General features: G+C 41.1%; 1 protein-coding gene across 3 annotated transcripts in view; it reads right to left on the bottom strand.

The window, feature by feature from the left end:
* LOC140477125 (putative Polycomb group protein ASXL3) overlaps positions 1–25476 on the bottom strand; it is a 308321-nt gene that overhangs the window by 84143 nt on the left and 198702 nt on the right. For all 3 annotated transcript variants that reach the window (XM_072570448.1, XM_072570446.1, XM_072570447.1), the window contains one exon: positions 21664–21789. In XM_072570448.1, the coding sequence (XP_072426549.1) occupies positions 21664–21789 (126 nt within the window). The remainder of the gene's footprint in view (positions 1–21663; positions 21790–25476) is intronic.

The raw sequence follows: 25476 nt of genomic DNA, 5'->3' as shown, positions 1-25476 counted from the left end.
AGCCACACTGCAGGATTTATTTCTAAGTTGACTCGGAGGGTTACTGGCTGATGGTGATGCTCCTAATTATTTGCTGCTCATGTCTTTCCAGATGACTCTGATTGTTCCTTTGGAAGATGCTATTATTATATTTTTAATTCCAGATTTTGAAAGTGCAAATTCCATTAGCTGCCTTGGTGGGACTTGAACTTGGGTCCACAAAACATTATCCAGGTCTCTATGTTATAGTCCAGCAACAATACATTACATCATCACCTTCCCCATCTCATTCGGATGTGTCCAGATTGTGAACCAAATGTCTGAACAAGGATTGTTCACTGAAGATTCAGAGTTGATTATTGCTCACAGTTTATAGATGGAGGCACAGTTGACCTACTCCTGGGAAATGATTTAGCCAGAGGAAAGGTAGCAGCTTCTCCAGTAGTCAAGGAGATGGTGCAGTTATGAGAAAATATTCTAAGAATGTTTTCTTTTTGTGTCGTGATCCAAATGAGAGATTAAAATGCTCCAATGTTGGTTGGTCAAATTGACACTTTAAACAGATATTTGATTCTTGAAGCCTTCTTCCAAGACTTAGTTAGTCTGAAGGAAATGTTCAATGTGGCAAGCAGCCCAATTGTCTCAAACTGAAGTTGAAACAGAGGATGTTTCAGAATGCTACTAAATTAAAAAAGAAATTCTGATGAGATAGTGAAGACTTAATAGGCAAAGTCTTTTCCCTGGGGTCAGGGAGTCCAGAACTAGAGGGCATAGGTTTAGGGTGAGAGGGGAAAGATATGAAAGAGACCTAAGGGGCAACCTTTTCACACAGAGAGTGGTACGTGTATGGAATGAGCTGCCAGAGGAAGTGGTGGAGGCTGGTACAATTGCAACATTTAAGAGGCATTTTGATGGGTATATGAATAGGAAGGGTTTGGAGGGATATAGGCCGGGTGCTGGCAGGTGGGACTAGATTGGCTTGGGATATCTGGTCGGCATAAATGGGTTGGACCGAAGGGTCTGTTTCCATGTTGTACATCTCTATGAGTAAAGATTACACTGTTGTTCAGCAGATGGTGGTTCTGCCCAAATATTGTCAAGAAACTTTAAGGCTGGCCTCATGAAATTCTGCTAGCAGAACACAGAGGAATTTAGAAGACCCAAGTTATGTATGCATCATAATCTTTACAGGCCAGGTCTTCACAGGGACATAATGCAGCTTTGTTAAACATGTCGTACACGGCGGAGGTAGGAAAAGCACAATATACAATCAAAGTGACATCTCTAATTCCCATACGAGTTATTGTGGAATCATTTAGTGTGGTGTTAGTATACTGTCTAGCAACTTTATTGAAAGCAAAAATAAGATAACAATGTATCCATACTATTATAGGTTTAGCTTTTTGTTTCCCAACGGCCACTTGCTTGCGAACAAAATATTGGAAGAGAATTTAACCCAATTCTTCATTATGCATGGGTTCAGTCAGATCAAGGTTTATTTTACATCTAGAATTTTTCAGGTAGCTAAAGTTATCCAGTCCAACCAGTTCAAGTTCTATCGTTGTGTTAATGACTTAACCTGATAGATTTTGCATAGCGGACAGAAAGGTCAATTCAGTAACAAAAGTTGATTCCTATCCTCACCTGTAAGACTATATTGATAGGATTGGTAGTGTCAAAATTCTTGCTAAAGTAGATTTGTGAAAAGGGTATTGGCAGCTTCCTTTTACCTAAGCTAAAAAAAAGAACATAGAACAGTACAGCAGAGGACAGGCACTTTGGCCAATGATGTTGCACTGAGCGTGACGCTAAATTAAATTAATCCCTTATATCAACCCTTGGTCCATATATCTTCATTTCTTCATTTGACTATCAAAAGATCCTTAAACACCCCTATCAAATCTATCTCCATGACGATCCCTGGCAGCACATTTCAAACACCCACCGCTTTCTGTGTAAAAAAACTTACCCCTCACATTTCCTTTGAACTTTCCCCTCCCACCTTAAATGCATATCCCCTAGCATGAGACCTTTCAAATCTGGGAAAAAGATTTTGACTGTCAACCCTATCTATGCATCTCATAATTTATAGACTTCTATCAAGTCTCCCCACAGCCTCTGCCACCAGAGAAAACAAATCGAGTTTTTCTCATCTCTCCTTATAGATCATACTCGCTAATCCAGGCAGCATCCTGGTAAACCACTCCTATACCTTATCCAGACCCTCCACATCCTTCCTGTAATGTGGCGATCAGATTTGAACGCAATACTCGAAGTGCAGCCTAACCAAAATCTTACAAAGCTGCAATATGACATCCTGACTCTTGTACTCAATACCCTGACCAATAAGGACAAGCATGCTGTACACCTTTCTTATCCCCACATCTAATTATGTGGCCACTTTCATATAGCCATGGATTTGAGACCCAAGATCCCTTTGAACATCAATGCTGTTCAGGGTCCTGCCATTAACTGCATACATTTTCTTAACATTTGATCTCCCAAAATGCAGCATCTCATATTTGTCCAGATTAAACTGCCTTCTCCATTTCTCAGCCCATATCTATAACTGACCTATATCCTACTTATCCTTTGACAACCTTCTATATTATTCACAACTCCCAGATCTTTGTGTTGTCTGCAAACTTACTATCCCACCCACTTATACATTCATCCAAGTCATATTTTTTAACATAAACAGCAGAGGTCCCAGCACAGATTCCTCAGGTGCACCACCAATCACAAAGCTCCAGCTAGGAAAACACCCTTCCACCACTATCCTCTGCCTCCTGTGGGCAAGCCAATTCCAAATCCAAACAGCCAAGTCATCGTGGATTCCAGGCATCTTAATCTTCTGGATGAGTCTACCATGAGGGACCTTGTCAAAAACCTTACTAAAATCTTTGTAGATTTTAGATCTTCATCCACTACTCTACCCTCATTGATCAATTTTGTTACCTCCTTGAAAAATTCAATCAAGTTAGTAAGACATGTCCTGTGCCACGCAAAGCCTTGCTGACTGCTGCTAATTAGGCCATGCTTTTCCAAATGCATGTAAATCCTATCCCTAAGAATTTTCTCCAATAGCTTCCCAACCACCATTGTGAGATTCACTGGTCTATAGTTTCCTGGATTATCCCTATTTCCCTTCTTGAACAGAGGAACAACACTAGCTATTCACCAGTCCTCTGGGACCTCTCCAGTGGCTAACAAGGTTACAAAGATTTTGGTCAAGGCTCCATCAATCTCCTCTCTTATCTCTCTTAATAACCTGGGGTAGATAACATTGGGCTTTGGGGACTAATCCACCTTAACTCTCTTCAAGACACCCAACACTATTTCTTTCTTGATCTCAAAATTCCCTTGCATATTAGCATGCTCACATAAATCTCATTATCCTCCAAATCCTTTTCCTGGATCAATACTGACACAAAGTATTCATTTAGGATCTTGCCTACATCCTCTGTCACCAAGCACAAGTTCCCTCATTTATTCTTGCATGGTCCTACCCTCACTCCAGTTATCCTCTTGTTTTTAATGGATGTATAGAATGCCTTGGGATTGTCTTTAACCCTACTTGCCAATGTCTTTTCATGGCCCTCCTTACTCTCCTAATTCCCTGCTTTCTTTATATTCCTCACCAGCCACCTCTGATTTTAGATTTCTATAACTTACATATGCTTTGTTTTCTCTTCTGACTAAATTCACTACCCGTCTTACCTGAACTCAGATCAGTAGGTCTTTAAACAATTCCACATGTCAAATGTGGACTTGTCTGATAACAGGTCTTCCCTAGATCCTGCCTAATACTGTCGTAATTTGCCCTCCTCCAATTTAGTACTTTTTCTGTAAGATCCTAACTTATCCTTACTCATAGCCATTTTAAAACTTAAGGAGTTGTGATCACTGTTTGCAAAATGCTTTCCCAATGAACATCAGTCATCCAGCCAGGCTCATTAGCCAGTACAAGAGCCAGTATGGCCCCTCCTCTCGTCAGACTATCCTCAAACTACTTCAAGAAACCCTCTTGATTCCATCCTAACAAATTCTGACCTGTCTTAGCCTCTTGCTCTAAGGGAGTCCCAGTCAATATTGGGAAAGTTAAAGTTACCCACTATGATAACTCTATTTTTGTTGCCTCTTTCCACAATCTGCCTACGTATTTGCTTCAAAGATCATGGTGCTGGAAAAATATAGCCGGTCAGGCAGCATCCGAGGAGTAGGAGGATTGATGTATTGGGAATAAGCTCTTCATTAGGAAATTCATTCCTGATGAAGGGCTTATGCTCGAAACGGTGATTCTCCTGCTCCTTGGATGCTGCCTGACCGGCTGTGCTTTTCCAGCACCACACTCTTCAACTCTGATCTCCATCATCTGCAGTCCTCACTTTCTCCTACATATTTGTATTTCAATGTCTGGATGGCTGTTAGATGGGGCCAATAGTATAGTAGAGTAAGGACAAGTACTTCCATGAATAGCAAAATTACAAGCATTGGTGGAGCTCTCTGCCTCTAAAACTAAGTAAGAAATTATGAGGTTTTCTTTGGATATGTGTTTTTTTTTGTCAATAGTTTGTACCAAATCTCAGAACTATAGCTGTTCCACTGACAGATTTACTACAAAACAGAGGCTAAAAGCCAATGTGAAGTTAACTTTCAGTCATTATCTAACCAGCGCATTCTCTACCAATTAGAGTCCACTTGCCAACCAATCCGTATTCTCTTTCTCTTACAATATAAATGAAGGTTTCCTTTTATACTGGTATTTCTTGCAAATTGCACTGATAAAAGATACAAGAGCTTGTCAAAATATATCTTTCTTCAGCAATGCTCAAGTTTTGAGCTACCAAAAGATTAATTAAATTTATTGTTCTGACCTGTGGAGTGATGAAGTTCCAGTAAGACAGCGCATTCTTCTCATCTCAGTCATAACAATATTAACAGCTGGACTATATTATCAGTGATGTCAGATCAAATGAACCTTGAGGCTAAGTTTTGAAGGTTCTCAAGATGTCCAGCTTATGCACCAGCTGAACATAACATAATTAGTTAATAAAGGTTGTTTGCACTAATACGTTTGCAGCGCCTCTTCTGCCAGGAACATTCAAAACAATAATTCTAATGTTACAAAGTCCAGTAGAGAGTAAAGTCTGCTGGACTTTGTGAGCTATCAGAGTGGTGCAGGAAGACGATAGTTTGTAGTTTAGCCCCGCAAACTTTTACAGATTTCAAGAGATTTGTTCCCTGGCATGACTAGGGAAGACGAATCATTGCAATAGGCTTTACTACTGTTTTTGGCTTTGAAGTCCTCTGTGAAACCCGAGACAAATCCTTGTTGATGGTTACTCAAAGGTATTATCTAGTGAAACTATAAAGATTATAGGAACTAATTAAAAACTAGGGTAACTGCAGACTGTTTGGTTAAATTGACTGCAATTCCGTGAAGGGTTATTGTGTGATAGCAGACAAGGGGAATATCACTTTTTGTAGTTCATAAGTTGCTGCACTAAAAAAAAACTTTAATCAATAATGCTTTTACTGTCATAAATGCTTAAAAATGTTTTAATGTGTGAAATCTTGTCTGGTAATTCTTTCAGCTAGTAACTGGAAATTTCAGCTTTTTTAAAAATATTACTGCAAAAGAAGTACATTTTGTTGAAGCTTTTTGTCTTGCATTCACCAAAATAGTTTGCAAAAATACCAAATTAAGGGGAAAACATTAAGATTAGAGTGTACTGACAGCTGGCAAATGGACTGTAATTGGTGCAGGCACCGCCATGAAAAATGCACCAGTTAAAGATGACAGTTTCAATTGTTTAAATTTTAAACTAGACAGGTTAACACTGATTGGTCAAGATATTGTTCTGAGAAATGAAACAATGAATGACAGTCACCTATTTTGTTGAGTTGAAACAGGCATAATGCACATAAAAATTATCTTTACCTGCAAAGAATAGGTAAAGTTAATTTCACCAGGGCATCCAATGTCAAGGAAATTGATGAATGCAGAGTGGTACAATCAACAAAAAAAACAGGATAGTTGGCGCTCAGGAGCGGAAGTGTTATTCATATGAAGACAGAACAAAATAGGAAGGAGAATATAGCCTTTGGCAATCACTAAGTCAATACAAAACAAAGCACAGGATGAGCTGTCAACTGTAGAACAGATAACGATTCGAGAGGAATTTGAGTAACCATAAGAAAGGCTTCGGTAGAATGCCACATTATGGTAATTTGCTTAAAACTGAACAGTCCCAGATTTGTCAAAGGCTCTAGAGGTGTTATGGACAATTATAGACAATTTATCAAAGCCTTCAAGGTAGCTGCTGAGAAACATAATCAGTTGTGATATATATAGAATATACGGACTGATTGTTATATAGATTGTTATAAGACTAACAGATACTTTGCCTGAGGTGAATAGGCAGTTATTAAAGGGTACAGGGATACACTTTTCTTGGAGACACAGGAAATCAAGCTGGATTTGCATCAATAAAGCACAACTTTCATGTTGTGAATCTCTGCGAAGCTGTGATTTGGAGGTGCTGGTGTTGAACTGGGGTGTACAAAGTTAAAAATCACACAACACCAGGATATATTCCAACAGGTTTATTTGGAAGCACTAGCTTTAAGACCGCTGCTCCTTCATTAAAGGGCTGTGGAGAATAAGATTGTAGGACACAGAATTTATAGCAAAAGTTTATAGTGTGATGTAACTGGAATTATATATCGAAAAAGACCTGGATCGTTTGTTAAGTCTCTCATCTTTTAGAATAGGCATGTTGGTTTCAGTTCTTTCATATGTAAATTCCAGAACTTTCTTAAAGTTGCATTCTCAAGTGAACTTTAACAATAGGTGCCATGTTGGCCCAGATAATACACTGAAGGTGTGAGGTGCCCTGCGTGAGGCTGCGTGTGCTTCAATGTGCAGACTGAGTCTTATCTAGAAAAGGGAATTACAGAATCTTACATGGATTCATGCAATTTTTGAGCAAAATAAAATGTAATTCTACAAGGACAAATTCACTTCTTAAACTTATATGCGAGCACACACACACACACACACAACTCATCCAGACTGCTTTCAAAACTCCAAGACCTAAGTCTTGGCTCTGCGCTTTGCAACTGAATCTTTAGCTTCCTGACCCATAGACAGGCAGAAAGCTTGAACACATGCATCAACAGGTTCATGAATAGTTTTTTCCTTACTGTAATTAGACTGATTAATGGGGTCTTTAACTTAAAATAACGTTGATCTTGCTTTGCACATCTCCTGTGCAGTGTAACATGCATGCCTCACTCTGTCTAAGCACCCTACGATCTGTATGTCCTTGCCTGTACTGTGATTGCAAACAAAGCTTTTCACTGTACTTAGGTACATGTGACTACAATAAACAAATCAAATTAAGAAAAAGTATACCATATGCCAAAAGCTCAACGTTGTGGAAAATACAAAAAAGGAGTATTGAAAATGCAGAGGGTAAAACCAAACTGAAAATTAGAAAAGCAAGCGAGGGCATGAAGAAAGAGAGGATGAAAAGTTAGCGTTTGAAAAGGAAGAGAAAGATAGGAAAGAGCTGAGCAAAGTAAAGAGAAAGCAGAGAAAGATAAGGAAAGGGAATTGAATTGTGAAGAACAGAAATGCAAAAACTCTAATTAGAAATGCAAGGGAGCAAGAATATCATTTTAAAACAGTTCAAATGAAGTAGGAAATGTCAGATATTGATGCAGGTCCTAAGGAGGAGAAACTGAGTTATAATTTGAGGCCCAGTACAAAAACATTTAAGGATCTACCAAAGTTTGAGGAAGAAGATGTGGAGACATTCTTCATGTCTGCCATTGAGAAAATGGCTGGGCAAATGAGGACTGGGTACTGCTCACACAGAGTAGGTTGCAAGCTAAAGCACAAGAAATTTGGGGTGAGGAAAACACAGGCTAAAATTAAAGACGTTTTTACTGGCTTAGACTTCACAAGAATGTAGTTGAATTTTGCCAGACGTGTCATACATGCCAGCTAATAGGAAAACCACAAGCAGTAATAAAACCTGCACCTTTAGTACCTATTCCAGCAATTGAGGAGCCTTTCACAAGACTCTTGATTGATTGATTGCATATGTCCTCTACTCAAACAAAAAGTGGAAATAAGCATTTATTAACAATACTGGATGTGTCAACTAGATTTCCAGAGGCAATCCAATTATGCAAAATCAAAGCTAAAAGTGCTATAGAAGTATTACTTAAATTTTTTACTAGATACGGACTATCAATAGAGGTCCAGTCAGATCAAGGATCAAACATCACATCCAAAGTATTCAAGAAAGTTATGGATAAATTGGGAATAAAGCAATTCAAATTGACTGCATCCCATCCTGAATTGCAAGGAACACTAGAAAGATGGCATCAAACATTAAAGACCATGTTGAGGGCTTATGGTCAGGATTATCCAGATGTTTGGGAATAAAGGAGTTCCATTTGTACTTTTTGCAATCAGCGATGCACCAAATGAATCGACCAAATTCAATCCATTTGAATTAATTTTTGGGTGTGAAGTAAGAGTGCCGTTTAAATTGATTAAGGAGAAATTAATAAGTCAGAATTCAGAGACCACCCATTTAAACTATGAGTCAAATTTTAGAGAACATTTCAATAGAACTGGAGAGCTGGCTAGACAGTGTTTAAAAGTATCACAGCATACAATGAAACAGAAAGTGGATAAGAAATCACAAATTTGCAATTTTGTAATTGGGGATAAGGTATTGGTGTTACTTTCAGTAACAGAAGAGCCTTTAAAAGCAAGGTTTAGTGGACCTTATCAAATCGAGAGGAAATTGAGTGAGGTAAGCTACTTGATAAGGACTCTCGACAGGAAGAAATCTCACAGAGTGTGTCATGTGAATATCCTCAAAAGATATCTTGATAGGGAAGGGAAGCAAGAGGAGAAGGTGGTAATGATTACAGCACAGAAGGAAAAACCATGTTCAGAGGATTCTGAATTGGACATTCCTCAAATCAAATTGGACAATGAGGAAGTTGTCAAAAATTGGGATAAATTATTGAGTTACCTTCTACAAGGAATCCGAAATGACCTGAAAGAGTTGTTAATATCACATGGAGAGATATGCGGAAATAACTGGGAAGTACTAATCTAATTGTGCATGATGTAGATATAGGAGATGCTGCTCCGATATCAACATCCTTATAGGCATAATCCTCTAAAGTTGGCACAGGTTCAGAAGAACATAAGAGCGCATGCTCCAAGGTGGCATAATCAAAGTGAGTTACAGTAACTGGAGCTCACCCATAGTCATGGTGCCAAAGCCAGATGGTACCCAATGGCTATGTGTGGACTATAGCAAAGTCAACGCTGTTACAAAGACTGATGCATTTCTAATCCCATGGCTGGAGGACTTGTGTTGAAAAAGTGGGACAAGCAATTTCCGTTTCTAAGTTGGACTTGCTCAGAGGCTACTGGCAAGTACCTCTGTCAGAGAGAGCAAAGGCAATTTCGGCTTTCATAACGCCAAAGTCATGCCATTTGGTATGATAAGCGCTCCGGCCACATTTCAGAAACTGATTAATAAGGCAATTGCTGGGTTACCTAATTGCATTGTTTACATTGATGACCTGGTGGTTTTTAGGCACGCATGGACGGAATATTTACAGCATTTATTGGACTTGTTCAGTCAACTTTGGAAGGCAGGCTTGGTGGTAAATCTGGCTAAAAGTGAATTTGCCAAAGCCCAAGTCACCATCCTGGGCCATGTTATTGGACATGGACAAATGGCCCCACGGGATCTGAAAATGAAAGTAATAGGGGAATTTCCCACACCGTTGAAGAAAAAGCAGTACTATGGTTCTTGAGATTGAGTGGATTTTACCGAAAGTCTGTACTAAACTTTAGCAGTGTGGCTGCTCAACTCACTGAATTGTTAAAAAAGGGCAAGAAGTTTTAGCGGATAGCAGACTGTCAAAAGGCATTTGACAGCCTAAAAACTGTATTAACCACTGCCCCAGTATTAGCCACACTGGATTACACGAAACCTTTCAAGATGGCTTTCGATGCCAGTGATGTGGATGCTGGTGAGGTGCTCCTGCAGAAGGATGATGAGGGAATAGAAAGACCCATTGGGTATTTTTCCAGAAAGTTGAACATTCATGAACAGAAATATTCAACGGTGGAGAAAGAGACTTGGGGTATGGTGTTGGCAATTACAAAATTTCAGTGTTTATATTACTCGCAATGCATCTGAGACAATTGTATGCACTGATCATAACCCATTGACATTTGTTGAAAAATTTAAGAACAAAAATGTCAGACTGTTTAGATGGAGCTCATTGTTGCAGCCATTCAATTTGACAATTGTGCATGTGGCAGGTCGCGAAAACGTGATTGCCGTTGCAATATTGAGGCTTGAATGAGATACAGGGACGTTCATTGGCGGGTGTGTCACGGCCTGAATTCGCATGGGATTGTGCATGTTTGCACGTTAATAGTTAGTATAGTGTATATGTGTGCTTTAGGCTACTAACCAGCTTGTTTTTGAAAGGTTTTAAGAATGAAGCCATCTTTTGGTATTGATGATTCAGTTTTTTTAAGCGGGGAGGTGTCACAAAGCTGGTCCCTTTTTCTAAAAGCTATTCCTTTTCTCCAGGATACTGTGTCTTTGATGTTTTTCAGAGGGGTCATAAAACTTTCCCAGTCCTGATTAGACTGGTTGGGTACAGAGATTAAAGGGTATTGAGAGGCCTTTTATATATGTGTAAACAGATGAAACTTCAGGCCAAAGTGGTCATGTTTTAGAAGTGACCTGGATAATGAAAGGGGCATGGTCAGCTCTCTAACTGAGCAGTTCAGTACAGAACTAGTTCCTTATTCTGTTTTTGTGTTCCATTGTGTAATTTTGTGAATAAATTTCTGTCTGTCTTAAAACCTAGTAGTCAACCTAGCTAACTTACTCTGGGTAATTTTCACTGTACACTTACTGAAACAAATTGCAAAGTTATGGTCTGGGTTGCCTGTTCAAGATTGTTTGAATGGTCTGGCCCAGTCCATAACACCTTCTGAAATAAGAACTCCAGATAAAGACCAAACCGCTAGACAGGTAGCAATAATGGCTTATGAGCTTATGCATAAAACTAAATCATCTCTTTCCAGCACCCTAAAAATTTGAAAAAAAGGATAGAAAAAGATAGAGTGAAAGGAAGTCAAGTAGGCTGAGTAAAACATAGATAAATTAACATGCCCAAGATCTCTTCTTCAGATCAGAGGGAGAGCACTGAGGATGGAGGTGAAAATTGGAATCCAAGGTATTTTATTGCAGCAATGTAGGACACTTAGATTTGGAATGCTGAACATTAAGAGGGAAATCTATGGGACATACTGGAGTTTGTAGGAATGAGTCTATAAAGGAAACTCAGAAAGAAATTGCCACAGATCAGATTGTACAACTAAGAGACCAGCGGTAGACATTTCTGTGAGTATAGAAGAGGTACATAAGATTGAGAGAGATATGAAGGGTTTTTATCAAAAGGGAAGATAGCCCTTTTTATGCAAAGGAAGCATACAAGCCCATAACTACTCCAAAGGGTATATGGGCTAATCAAACTCTCCTGTTAGAGAAGGATTTAGTTTTCTCTCCAGAACGTTCAATGAAAGTTGAAGTGTTAGTGTATGGGACATGTGAAGAGTATATCTCAGTTCCATCATATAAGGAGAGTACGATTTATTTACCCAAGTGGTATTTGGGAATGTTGAGAAATTACTTCTGAATGGAGTTGATTTACTCATAGGAATGATTTGTCGAGACTGAATGTCATAGCTATAGAACATAGAACATGACAGCGCAGTACAGGCCCTTCGCCCCTCAATGTTGTGCCGACCTGTGAAACCAATCTGAAGCCTATCTAACCTACACTATTCCATTCTCGTCCATATGTTTATCCAATGACCATTTAAATACCCTTAAAGTTGGCGAGTCTACTACTGTTGCAGGCAGTGCACTCCACACTCCTACTACTCTGAGTAAAGAACCTACCTCTGACATCAGTCCTATATCTATCACTCCTCAATGTAAAGCTACGTCCCCTCGTGCCAGCCATCACTATCTGAGGAAAAGGGCTCTCACTGTCCACCCTATCTAACTAACCCTCTGATTATCTTATATGTCCCAATTAAGTCACCTCTCAACCTTTTCTCTCTAATGAAAACAGCCTCAATCCCTCAGCCTTTCCTTGTAAGACCTTCCCTCCATACCAGGCAACATCCTAGTAAACCTCCTCTGCACCCTTTTCAAAGCTTCCACAACCTTCGTATAATGCGGTGACCAGAACTGTATGCAATACTCCAAGTGCAGCCGCACCAGAGTTTTGTCCAGCTGCAGCATGACCTTGTGGCTCCGAAACTCAAACCCTCTACGAATAAAAGCTACACACCATATGCCTTCTTAACAACCCTATCAACTTGGGTGGCAACTTTCAGGGATCTATGTACATGGACAACGAGATCTCTCTGCTCATCTACTTTATCAAGAACCTTACCATTAGCCCAGAACTCTGTATTCCTGTTACTCCTTCCAAAGTGATTCACATCACACTTTTCAGCATTAAACTCCATTTGCCACCTCTCAGCCCAGCTCTGCAGCTTATTTATGTCCCTTTGTAACCTACAACATCTTTCGGCACTATCCACAACTCTACCAACCTTAGTGTCAACTGCAAATTTACTAATCCATCCTTGCACACCCTCATTCAGGTCATTTATAAAAATGACAAACAGCAGTAGCCTCAAAACAGATCCTTGCATTACATCACTAGTAACTGAACTCCAGCATGAACATTTCCCATTAACCATCACCCTCTGTCTTCTTTCAGCTAGCCAATTTCTGATCTAAACTGCTAAATCACCCTAAACCTCATGCCTCCATATTTTGTGCAAGAGCCTACTGTGGGGAACTTTACCAAACGCCTTACTGAAATCCATATACACCACATCTCTCATCCATCTGTCAAAGAACTCAATAAGGTTTGTGAGGCACGACCCACCCTTCACAAAACATGTGTTGACTATCCCTAATCAACTTATTCCGTTCTAGATGACTATAAATCTTATCTCTTGCAACCTTTTCCAATACTACCCATAACCGAAGTAAGGTCCACTGGTCTATAATTACCAGGGTTGTCTCTACTCCCTTTCTTGAATAAGGGAACAACATTTACTATCCTCCAGTCTTCTGACACTATTCCTGTGGACAATGATGACATAAAGATCAAAGCCAAAGGCTCAGTAATCTCCCCCCGGCTTCCCAGAGAATCCGAGGATAAATCTGATCGGGCCCAAGGGACTTATCTATTTTCACACTTTCCAGATTTGCTAACACCTCCTCCTTGTGAACGTCAATCCCATTTAGTCTAGTAGCCTGCATATCAGTATTCACCTCAAAAAAATTGTCTTTTTCAAGCGTGAATACTGCTGAAAAATATTCATTTAGCGCTTCCCCTATCTTCACTGACTCCAGGCAAAACATCCCACTACTATCCTTGATTGTTTGGACCTAATCTTACTCTAGTCTTTCTTTTATTCTTGATACACCTATAGAAAGCCTTAGGATTTTCCTTGATCCTATCTGCCAAAGACTTCTTATGTCCCCTCCTGGCTCTTCTTAACTCTCTCTTTAGGTCTTTCCTGGCTAACTTGTAACTCTCAAGCACCCTAACCGAGCCTTCACAGCTCATCCTAACATAAGCCTTGGTCTTCCTTTTGACAAGAGATTCAACTTCCTTTGTAAACCATAGGTCCCGCACTTGACAACTTCCGCCCTGCCTGACAGATACATACTCATGAAGGACCCACAGCAGCTGTTCCTTGAATAAGCTCCACATTTCAATTGTGCCCATTCCTTCCCCATTCTATACATCTTAAACCTTGCCTATTCGCATTGTAATTGCCTGTCCCCCAGCTATAACTCTTGTTCTGCAGTATGTACTTATCCCTTTGCATCGCTAAAGTAAACATAACCAAATTTTGGTCACTATTACCAAAGTGCTCACCTACCTCCAAATCTAACACCTGGCCGGGTTCATTACCCAGTACCAAATCTAATGTGCCTCGCAGGTGAGGAAGAAATGGAGGGCATGGAATCCCTCGTCAATTTGGCGCCAACTCCTCCTACATCCCCACCCCGCCTGGCCACGACCTCATTTGTCATCAACAAACCACCATCTTCCAGACCATACACAACCTCATCACCTCAGTGGATCTCCACAGCTTCAATCTTCATAGTTTGGGAACCCTGCACCGCCCGGTTCTACCGCCTAACCAAGATGCACAAGCCTGACTACTCTGGACGACCTATTGTCTCAGCCTGCTCCTGCACCACCCACATGCGTTTGGGACACCACCCACCGCCTCCACCTTCTCCAAGACTTTTGTTTCCCTGGCTCCAACACCTTATATTCACCATGGGCATCCAGTCCCTATACACCTCCATTCACCATAACGAGGGCCTCCAAGCCCTCCGTTTCTTCCTCTTCCCATGCCCCCACCCGTATCATTCCTGTGACACCCTCATTCGTTTGGCTGAACTGGTCCGTACCCTCAATAATTTCTCCTTCGAATTTGCTCACTTCCTCCAGACAAAAGGAGTAGCCATGGGTACCCACATGGGCCCAGCTATGCCTGTCTTTGTTGGTTATGTGGAACAGTCTATCTTCCACAGTTACACTTGCACCATTCCCCACCTTTTCCTCCACTACATTAATGACTGCATCGGCGCCATCTCGTGCTCCCGGGAGATGGTTGAACAGTTCATCAACTTCACCAACACATTTCACCCCAACCTGGAACATCTCAGATGTTCACCTGGAACATCTCAGACACCTCCCTCCCTTTCCTGGACCTCTCCATCTCCATCAACGGTGACCGACTCAACACTGATATCTTCTACAAACCCACCTACTCCCACAGATACCTGGACTACATCTACTCCTACCCTGCCTCTTGTAAAAACACTATCCTTTATTCCCAATTCCTCCGCGTCCACCCCATATGCTTCCAAGAGGACCAGTTCCACCACAGAACATACCAGATAGCCTCCTTCATTAAAGACCGCAATTTCCCCTCCCATATGGTTGATGATTCCCACTTCCTGGAACTCCCCCATCGAACTCCACCTCTCCAACCGCAACAAGGACAGAACCCTCCTGGTCCTCACCTTCCACCACACCAACCTCCGTATACATTGCATCATCCTCCGCCATTCCAGGCACCTACAAACGGACCACACAACCAGAGATATATTTCCCTCCTCACCCTTAGCCGCTTTCTGTTAAGATCAGTCCCTCCGTGACTCCTTTGTCAGGTCCACAATCCCCACCAGTGCACCCTCCCCTCCTGGCACCGTCCCCTACCACGGCCGGAAATGCAAAACCTGCGCCCACAGCTCCCCCCTCACCTCCATCCAAGGCCCCAAAGGAACCTTCCACTTCCATCAGAGTTTTACCTGCACTTTTTTCAAGATTAGATTAGATTCCCTACAGTGTGGAAACAGGCTCTTCGGCCCAACAAGTCCACACCGACCTTCTGAAGAACAACCCACCCAGAACTATTCCCCTACATTTACCCCTTCACCTAACACTATGGGCAATTTAACATGGCCAATTCACCTAACCTGCCCATCTTTGTGACTGCGGGAGGAAACCGGAGCACCCGGAGGAAACCCACGCAGACACGGGGAGAATGTGCAAACTCCACACAGACAGTTGCCCGAGGCTGGAAATGAACCCGGGTCCCTGGCGCTGTGAGGCAGCAGTGCTAACCACTGAGCCACCGTGACCCCCCCTCCAAGCATGTAATTTACTATATTCATTGCCCCCGATACAGTCTCCTCTACATTGGGGAAACCGGACACCTACTTGCAGAATGCTTCAGAAACATCTCCGGGACACACCAGCCACCCCACTGCCCCGTGGCTGAACACTTCAACTCCCCCTCCCACTCCGCCAAGGACATGCAGGTCCTGGGCGTTCTCCATTGCCACTCACTAACCAGCTGATGCCTGGAGGAGGAATGCCTCATCTTCCACCTCGGGACCCTCCAACCCCACAGCAATAATGTGGATTTCACCAGTTTCCTAACTTCCCCTCCCCCCAACTTATCCTAGTTCCAACCTTCCAACTCGGCATCACCCTCATGACCTGTCCTACCTGCTCATTTGCCTTACAACCTATTTGCTCCACCCTCCTCTCTAACCCCCACCTTCATCTACCTATCACACTCTCAGCTACCTTCCCCCCAGCCCCACCCCCCTCCCATTTATCTCTCCAACCCCTCGGCTCACAACCTCATTCCTGATGAAGAGCTTTTGCCTGAAACGTCGATTCTCCTGCTGCTTGGATGCTGCTTGACCTGCTGTGCTTTTCCAGCACCACACTCTCGACTCTAATCTCCAGCAGCTGCAGTCCTCACTTTCACCCTGTCTACATACTGTGTCAGGAAACTCTCCTGCACATGTTAGACAAAAACTGACCAATCTAACGTACTTGAACTATAGTATTCCCAGTCAATATTTGGAAAGTTAAAGTCCCCCATAAGAACTACCCTGTCATTCTTGCTCCTATTGAGAATCATCTTTGCTATCCTTTCCTCTACATCTCTGGAACTATTCAGAGGCCTATAGAAAACTCCAACAGAGTGGCCTCTCTTTTCCTGATTCTAACCTCAGCCCCTACTACCTCAGTAGACAAGTCCTTAAACGTCTTTTCTGCAACCATAATACTGTCCTTGTCCAACAATTGCCACCCCTCACCCTTTACCATCTTCTCTGTTCTTCCTGAAACATCTAAATCCTGGAACCTTTAACAACCACTCCTGCCCCATTCTACCCATATCTCCAAAATGACCACAACTTCGAAATCCCAGGTACCAGCCCATGCTGCAAGTTCACCCACCTTATTCTGGATGCTCCTGGCATTGAAGTAGACACACTTCAAACCAACTTCTTGCTTGCCGGTACTCTCTTGCAACCTTGAAACTTTATTTCTGATCTCACTACTCTCAACCTCCTGTATACTCGAACTACAATTTAGGTTCCCAGAACCCTGGTGAATTAGTTTAAACCCACCCTGGAATGTGAATCTTCATGTTCTGTTTTCGAAATTTACTCTTGGAATGGGGGCATCACTGGCAAGCTAAGTACTTATTGCTGATTCCTAATTATGCTTGAACTGGTTGAGTTATGAGGTTCATTTCAGAGGACAGCTGCGAGTCAACCACATTGCTGTGGGTGTGGTGTCAAATGTAGACCAGACTGGCAGTGTACAGCAGCTTCCTTCCCTGAGGTACCTTTGTGAGCCAGGTAGGTTTTTAATCACATTTTAATTGTCACCATTACCGTGAATAGAGTTATAAATTGAATTTAGCTTTTGCCAGCTGCAAGGTGGGATTTGAACCCATGACTCCTTATTATTAGCATAGGCCTTAAGATTACTGCTCCAGTGACTCCTCTATATTGTTCTCTGAAGTGTCAATATTTAATCAGATAAGAAAATTAGTTCAGACTGCGCGATACACATTGCAAACAAATAGTGTCTTATCAGAAATCATAAGAAATCTAGTTTTACATTTATTGTTCAGTGTTAGATTAAGAAGTTTAAAAAGTCTACATTATGAATAATTCTTCTACATTCTTCTATTTGGAACAAGCAGCAAAGGGATTTGGTTGTCCGTGTGCAGAGATCACTAAAAGCCAATGCATATCAGCAAAAAGTAATCATAAAAGCTAAAAACAAAAACTGCTGTTAAAGTAAAGGAGGCAAGAATATAAAATTGAGGAAATTATACTTCAGTGAATCAAACACAACTGAAATATTTAATTCAGTTTTAGATAATGCACATTGGAAAAGATATAAGCAAAGTACTGCAGATGCAGAAGATGTGAAGTAGAAACAGAAAGTGCTGGAGAAACTCAGCAGGATGGTGGCATCTGTACAAAGAGAACAGGGTTAACATATCAAGTCTAGTGTGACTCTTCACATTGTGCGATGTTGGATTTGAAATGTTAAATCTGTTTCTCTTTGCACAGAAGCTACCATACCTGCGGAATTTCTCCAACACTATTTATTTCAGTCACTTCGGAGGGGGTACAGTGTACAGACGCCAAATTTTAACCAGACTCAAAGATCGATAATCACGGAAAGTCCAGTTGAGGCTAAAGAGACTAACCAGTTGCAGGAGAGGTTCTGGGTATTTTTCCATTGCATATTGGGAGCAGAGCAATGATCAAACAAAATCGAGAGGGCACAGTAACACTGCAATTGTGTGTGCTTTTAAAAAGGTATGGACTGAAATGAGAGAGAACTGTTCAAAATCAGAGATTTACAAGGATGACTGCATGTTTGAAAGTAAGGAATTTGATTGCTGTTGTGAAATCTGTGTAGCTGTGAGTTGCAGCAATGTGTAGATGAACTGGAAATGAGGAATTGTTTACGAGTTAAGCTGCTTGGTTTGTAGGCTAGGGAGTAATTATCAATAAAGGTTTTCTGTGCCAACAATAAGATGATTGGTTGTCATTTATCTGCAAGTTTGGTTGTGAGCAAGACAGACAGAAACTAATTAAATCAGAAGAGAAACCAGAAGGTTGGCAGCAGCCAAAAACTTCCTCTTTTGGTTCTCTGCAGCAAGTCACTTTAACTCTCAAGAACAAACCATGCTGCCATGCTGCAAGTTATGACTTTGAATTGGATACGTGAGAGACCTTTCAAAGTGAACCAGCCATCATCTACCTCTTGCAAACCAGTGGAATACTTTTGCATGTGTGTGCACGTGCAAGCATCTGTGCATGTGCAAGCATCTGTGCATGTGTAGCTATGGGGAAGCTTAGGGTTTAGGGTGACATGGTGGCTCAGTGGTTAGCACTGCTGCCTCACAGTGCCAGGACTTGGGTTCGATTCCACCCTTGGGTGACTGTCTGTGTGGAGTTTGCACATTCTCCCTGTGTCTGTGTGGGTTTCCTTCAGGTGCTCTGGCTTCTTCCCACAGTTCAAAGATCAGCAGGTTAGGTGGACTAGCAACGCTAAATTGTCCATACTATCCAGGGATGTGCAAGCTAGGTGGTTAGCCATGGGAAATGCAGGCTACAGGGGTAGGGTAGGCGAGTTGTGTCTGGGAGAGATGCTCTTTGGAGGGTTAGTGTGGAATCAATGGGCTGAATGGCCTGCTCCCACACTGGAGGGATTCTATGCAGTTCACCTAATTGTAATAAATAGTGATTCTTGTTAAATACAAAATCCTGCTACCCAAGTGAATTATAACAACAAAAATAGGTGAATTAGTCTGTCCTAGTATTTATACTCCACACGAATTTTCTCTTATTTCTTTACTTCAAAACCATTTAACATATTTTTCTTTTTTTTCTATCTCATGTGCTTGCTTAGTTATCAAAACGCCAAAAAAGTTAAATCCGTAGCTGAAGTGACAGTGAGTGATATCGACTGTCCCTTGTAAACTTGACATCAGTGGAAATCTATGGCAACTTTCCACTGATCAGAGTCACATCAAGCTCAAAGGAAGATGGTTGCACCCACTAGGAATCAATCATTTCAGCCCAGAGCATCACTGCTGGAGTTCCTCAGAGGAGATATTTTCTCATCAGTCTGTTCAGAGTTGTTGTTACAAATTTCTGGAACCAGTGGGACTTCATCTCTTGGCTCAGAGGCTATGGCAGTACCAGAAAGGCTCTTTCCTATTTAAATGTAGATAGATATTTTTCACCAAGATGTTCTGTGCCACAGTGATTAACATTGCTGCCTCCCAGCGCCAGGGTCCTGGGCTCGATTCCACATTGTCTGTGTAGAGTTGGCACATTCTCCCTCTGTCTGTGTGGGTTTCCTTCAGGTGCTCCGGTTTCCTCCCACAGTCCAAAGATATGCAGGTTAGATGGATTAGCATGCTAAATTTCCCATAGTGTTCAGGGATGTGCAGGCTGGGTGGATTAGCCATGGGAAATGCAGTGACAAAGAGTTAGGACAGGGTTTGGGTTTAGGAGTGATACTCTTCAGTAGGTCAGTGTGAACTTGATGGGCTGAATGGCCTGCTTCTACACTGTAGGGATTTTATTATATGTTATGACACACCTCTAGAGCAGTTGGAACTTGAACCCAGGTCTCCTAGCCCAGTGGTAGAGACGCTATCACTGATTCTATCACAAGAGCTCGAACTCCACAGGGTGGATATTCAGTGCACATTTAAAATTCACAAGTTGCTGCCTAAGATTTATGTGTGTCTAGTAACTGCAAAAAACAGTAAATCACATTTGAATTATATTCAACAGCATGAAATTTCTGCCCTGACAACATGGTATGGGCTAAACTTGCCACAAAAGCTTGTTCACTTTGGTCTAAGGATGCTTTTAATGGCGGTGAGTTTTAATTACTACTAGATAATCTCTTCAGCACTGTTTTTTCATGAACGTTCAACTTTTGTTTATTATTTGACAACTTAAGATTTTTTTTTTTGTCACTTTATTTCTCTCTCTTAATCCAATCTTTCCATCATTTGTTCCTGATTGTGCTGAATTCTGTATTCGAACTACATGCATTGGTACACTCTGTGCTGTTCATTCACAATCTAATCAGACTGAAAACAGACTATCACAGTTATTTGTTCAGTTTACACAGATCCCATTTTCCTTACAGATGGGCCAATGGGCTGAGAAGTGGTAGATGGAGTTTAATTTAGATAAATGCGATGTGCTGCATTTTAGGAAAGCAAATCTTAGAGGGACTTATACACTTAATGGTAAGGTCCTAGGGAGTGTGCAAGTTCATAGCTCCTTGAAAGTGGAGTTGCAGGTAGATAGGATAGTGAAGGAGGCATTTGGTATGCTTTCCTTTATTGGTCAGAGTATTGAGTACAGGAGTTGGGAGGTCATGTTGCAGCTGTACAGGACATTGGTTAGGCCATTGTTGGGATATTGTGTGCAATTCTGGTCTCCTTCCTATCGGAAGGATGTTGTGAAACCTGAAAGGGTTCAGAAAAGATTTACAAGGATGTTGCCAGGGTTGGAGGATTTGAGCTGTAGGGAGAGGCTGAACAGGCTGGGGCTGTTTTCCTTGGAGTGTCGGAGGCTGAGGGGTGACTTTATAGAGGTTTACAAAATCATGAGGAGCATTGATAGGATAAATAGGATAAATAAAGTCTTTTCTGGGCGGTGGGGGAATCCAGAACTAGAGGGCATAGGTTTAGGGTGAGAGGGGAAAGATATAAAAGAGACCTAAGGGCAACTTTTTCACGCAGAGGGTGGTAAATGTATGGAATGAACTGCCAGAGGAAGTGGTGGAGGCTGGTACAATTGCAACACTTAAGAGGCATCTGGATGGTATTTGAGTAGGAAGGGTTTGGAGGGATATGGGCTGGGTACTGGCAGGTGGGACTAGATTGGGTTGGGATATCTGGTTGGCATGGACGGGTTGTACTGAATGGTCTATTTCTGTGTGTTATGCAAAAACACTCAAATGGTCTATGGTGAAATATAAGTTGAACGAATGCCAGTGGCAGCAAAATCTGTCCCAATGTATTTTTTAATTAAATAAAAGAGAGGTCAGAAATTTAGGATTGATGTTTTTTAACTGACAGAGCTGAAGTATAATGAAGGAAAAATGCCTTGGCCTGAAGGTCTTTTTGAAACATACCTGAGCTGGATCTTTTGAGTCTTTTCAGATGCGGATCTGTTGTTTTAATGAGACTTGGTGAGAATCTTGGACCTTCTTTTAATTCTTTATCGGAACCATTCAGTTCCATATTGCTTAATTCAGACCCTGAAAGAAACATATCAAATTAACTTTGTTTTAATACATCAATGTTTTAAACAATGTTTTAAAATAGGTTGAAAATTTACAGTATCAAATGAAATAGAACTGGTTTATGTCTAAAGGCATGGACTGTGGTGTCAACTATTAAACTGTCATCATGAAGGGCTCTTGCCCGAAACATCAATTCTCCTGCTCCTCAGATGCTGCCTGACCTGTTGTGCTTTTCCAGCACCACACTCCCAACTCTGATCTCCAGCATCTGAAGCCCTCACTTTCTCCTCAACTATTAAACCTGTCAGGAGATGACTATCTGTTGCTGGCACATTGAGTCATCTCCAGTATGTTAGGTCATTATTTCTAAATCACAACTTTTGTGTTATTTACAATGTTTTATTGGACATTTTCAGGAGTATCTATATTATCTATCGCATTTAATGAAAACCATTAGCAGTTATACAATTGCTGCAAATTAACCCCTTAGAAATCATTTGTTTCAAGACAAATAATTCATTGATAGCTGGCTGGTTCCAACAGGATGATTTTATTCAGCAGCTTTTCCATTCCTAAGTTGCAAATATTTCCAGATAACCTAGGGTTCACACAGAATAGTTTTGTTTGTATTTTTTTAGGCTGATACATAAAGAGGCTTCAAGCTACAAACAGAAAGCATTTATCCCACTGCTTTCTGAACTTGGAAATCTATAGTATGCTGCTTGCTCCAAGCAGCTAGTATCTAAGTAGTCAAGAATATTCTAAAATCAATGTTGTGACCGCATTTCACTGATATAGAATGATTTCTTATTCTCATTTCATGTTTACTAAACATGCATTTTATCCATGTGATGCTCATTTAACTTGTTGGTCATGACTAAATTCTGGTGACCTCTTTCTCCAGACTATTAGTACCGTGCCCCATGTATAGTGTTAAAACATTCCCCTTTGGTTTGTGAGCCTGCTGAGTACCATTTGAAAGTTTGTAACCGTACATTATTGATTCAGATTTCACCTACATAGATCAATCCATCCCTCTCCTACAAACCAAACTCTTGAGAAGTGGACAGGTATACACAACGACATGAAAAATCATGAATTAAAACGTACAGAACACCTGATGATAAAGTAATAAGTATAATATTTTCCTATTGTTTGAACACTAGATGGCCCCTTGATGGGAATAAACCCATTATGATTGTTATAACTAAATGTCTTCTCCCACATTACATTTTTGTTTACCCCGAATGAAATATCCGAGAGGGTCTATAAATAATAGCAACTAGTTATCACCACATTAATTTGAATGGTTACTCAGACAAAACAGTAAGTTAATACTAGTTTATAGTTCTCCAGAAAACTAAGGTCTAACAAACCAGGATATGTTTGATGTTATGTTACATTTTGCTGCAAAAACTAGTGACATTTTGGAGAGTTTTATGCTCAAGATTTGCTTTGTTTGCCAAAAGTATCAGATTCTAGATTTGAATTATTAATTTTACAGGAAGTACTCCATCTTATAAATGTATTTATTTTATTCATTGTCAAAACATTTAATTTGTAGTCTGTAAAATGTGGTCATATGTATTAATAAAGTGATGGGCTATATTTCTAAGTAAGTTTGTGTTTGCTGTATTGGGTTTTTAATGTAACACACTAAGACTATTTGAGATAATCACAGCCAAAGTAATGTTTTCAAGATAGCAACAATAACATGATTGAAAAACAGCAAATATAGCTCTACACTTGTGCTAATTTGAAAAATTAAAAATAATGGTGGGTCGAGGTGTCAGGTCAGGTCTGCCTGTGGTGGTGAGGAGGGGGTGTTTGAGTCAGGGCAGGTAAGGTGTATACAGCCACTGGTGGGAAGAGATTAAGGACCATTCCTGAGGCTTTGGAGGAGGGTCCTGTCAGCTTGATTCATGCGGAGGTGATGGGTTGGGTCACAGGATGGGGTTGTGTGCTATTGGATCAGGTCATGGGGTGTGTCTGGGAGTGGGATGGGTGTCAGGGCAGGTCCCTGGTTGGTTTAGGTCTTGAGGCGATGATGAGTCATACCTGGGGAAGGGGTATATGTTGTCTGGTCAGCTTGAGTACTAGGCTTTGAGAAAAATACAGTCCTGTAACTCATTTAAGATCCAAAATATTTTCAAATCAACTTGTTCAGAGATGTTATTACACACCATTGCAGCAGGTGAGATTTGAACCCGTTTCTCCTAGTTCAGAGGTAGGGACACTATACTGTGCCACAACAGCCCCAACTAAGGCCAAAAGTTAGACACAGAATTTACAACAGGTGTTGAATGTTGTCAAATGCCAAGTTTCCTCAGCAAGCTTAAAATTTCGATAGTCATTTCTAACATTAAATAATCAAGTTTAGTGTAACCTTGTCCTTCCAATGCTGATGTGATCCCTCCCGGTATTGGAATAGGGTAGCGATTCTTGATTGGTTAAGACCTTTGAAACCCAGGCAAAGTTGTAGCTATACATTTGGCTTGTCTTTTAATTACCAAAATAGAATTTATTCAATCTTAAGGCTCTGTGACTTTCTTTTTCTTTCATCTCTTAGAGCTCTGTTTCTATTGGTACTTTATGTCGGGGAGAATCACTAATTTCATCGGTGGGTTAATAGTGATGTGTTACTCAAAATCATCACAGCATTTAACCATCTCATCAAAATGTACTGGGTAAACTTGTACCAGATCAGCCTCGCTTTTGCTGGAGGACACTTTTCAATGGAAATACTACCTTCAACTCTGTGTTCAGCTCATCATTCATTAAAAAAGCTGCAGCTCTTCTCAACTGCTCAACTCCAGGAAAGCAGAACCACAGTGGTTTAAGTGATGTAGAACATACAGTTAGCATATTTTGCTTTGTGTGGCCCTCTGAGTTAGGTGATTCCTAGTTATTGAATTTAATTTCTCCCATGTGTGCCATTAGCACTGGTATTTCTCAGTGTTGCAGCGCCATTCCTGGATTTTAGATAGAATCCCTACACCATGGAAACAGGCCCTTCAACAAGCCCACACCAACCCTCTGAAGAGCAAACCACACAGACCCATTCCCCCCACCCTATATGTACCCCTGACTAATGCATCTAACCTACACATCCTTGAACACTATAGGCAATTTAGCATGGCCAATCCACCTAACCTGTACACCTTTGGACTGTGAGAGGAAACCAGAGCATCTGGGGGAAACCCACGCAGACACAAAGAGAATGTGCAAACTCAACACAGACAGTCGCACGAGTCTAGAATCAAACCCGGGTATCTGGTGTTGTGAGGCACCAGTGCTAACCACTGAGCCACTGTGTCATCTGTTTCTCCCTTAAAAAATTTCAGGACAGATCTGGTATCGTCTGAGTAGGAGAATGTTACTCTATGCTCTGGCATTAAGCTTTGACTTTAGAATTATAATTGTGGGCTTATTTCTTGCTCTCATCCTGATCTGAATGGGTGTTTGAATTTTCTTTCTCTGGGAACCATCACATACAGAATATCTACAGTTCTATGGTTTCTTACAGGTCACAGATTTTTTTTACTTTGCATTGTCTTGTTGCTTTGTCTTTGGTTAATGGTTTGCAATCTTAGAATCATGGACTCCCTACAGTGTGGAAGCAGGCCATTCAGCCCATCTAGTCCATGCCAACCCTCTGAAAAGCATTCCACCCAGATCTGCTTTCTTTGTTCTACCCATCTT

Source organism: Chiloscyllium punctatum, chromosome 5 (genome assembly GCF_047496795.1).
Source record: "Chiloscyllium punctatum isolate Juve2018m chromosome 5, sChiPun1.3, whole genome shotgun sequence".
Taxonomy (NCBI): Eukaryota; Metazoa; Chordata; class Chondrichthyes; order Orectolobiformes; family Hemiscylliidae; genus Chiloscyllium; species Chiloscyllium punctatum.
This window is presented reverse-complemented; position numbering and strand designations above follow the sequence as displayed.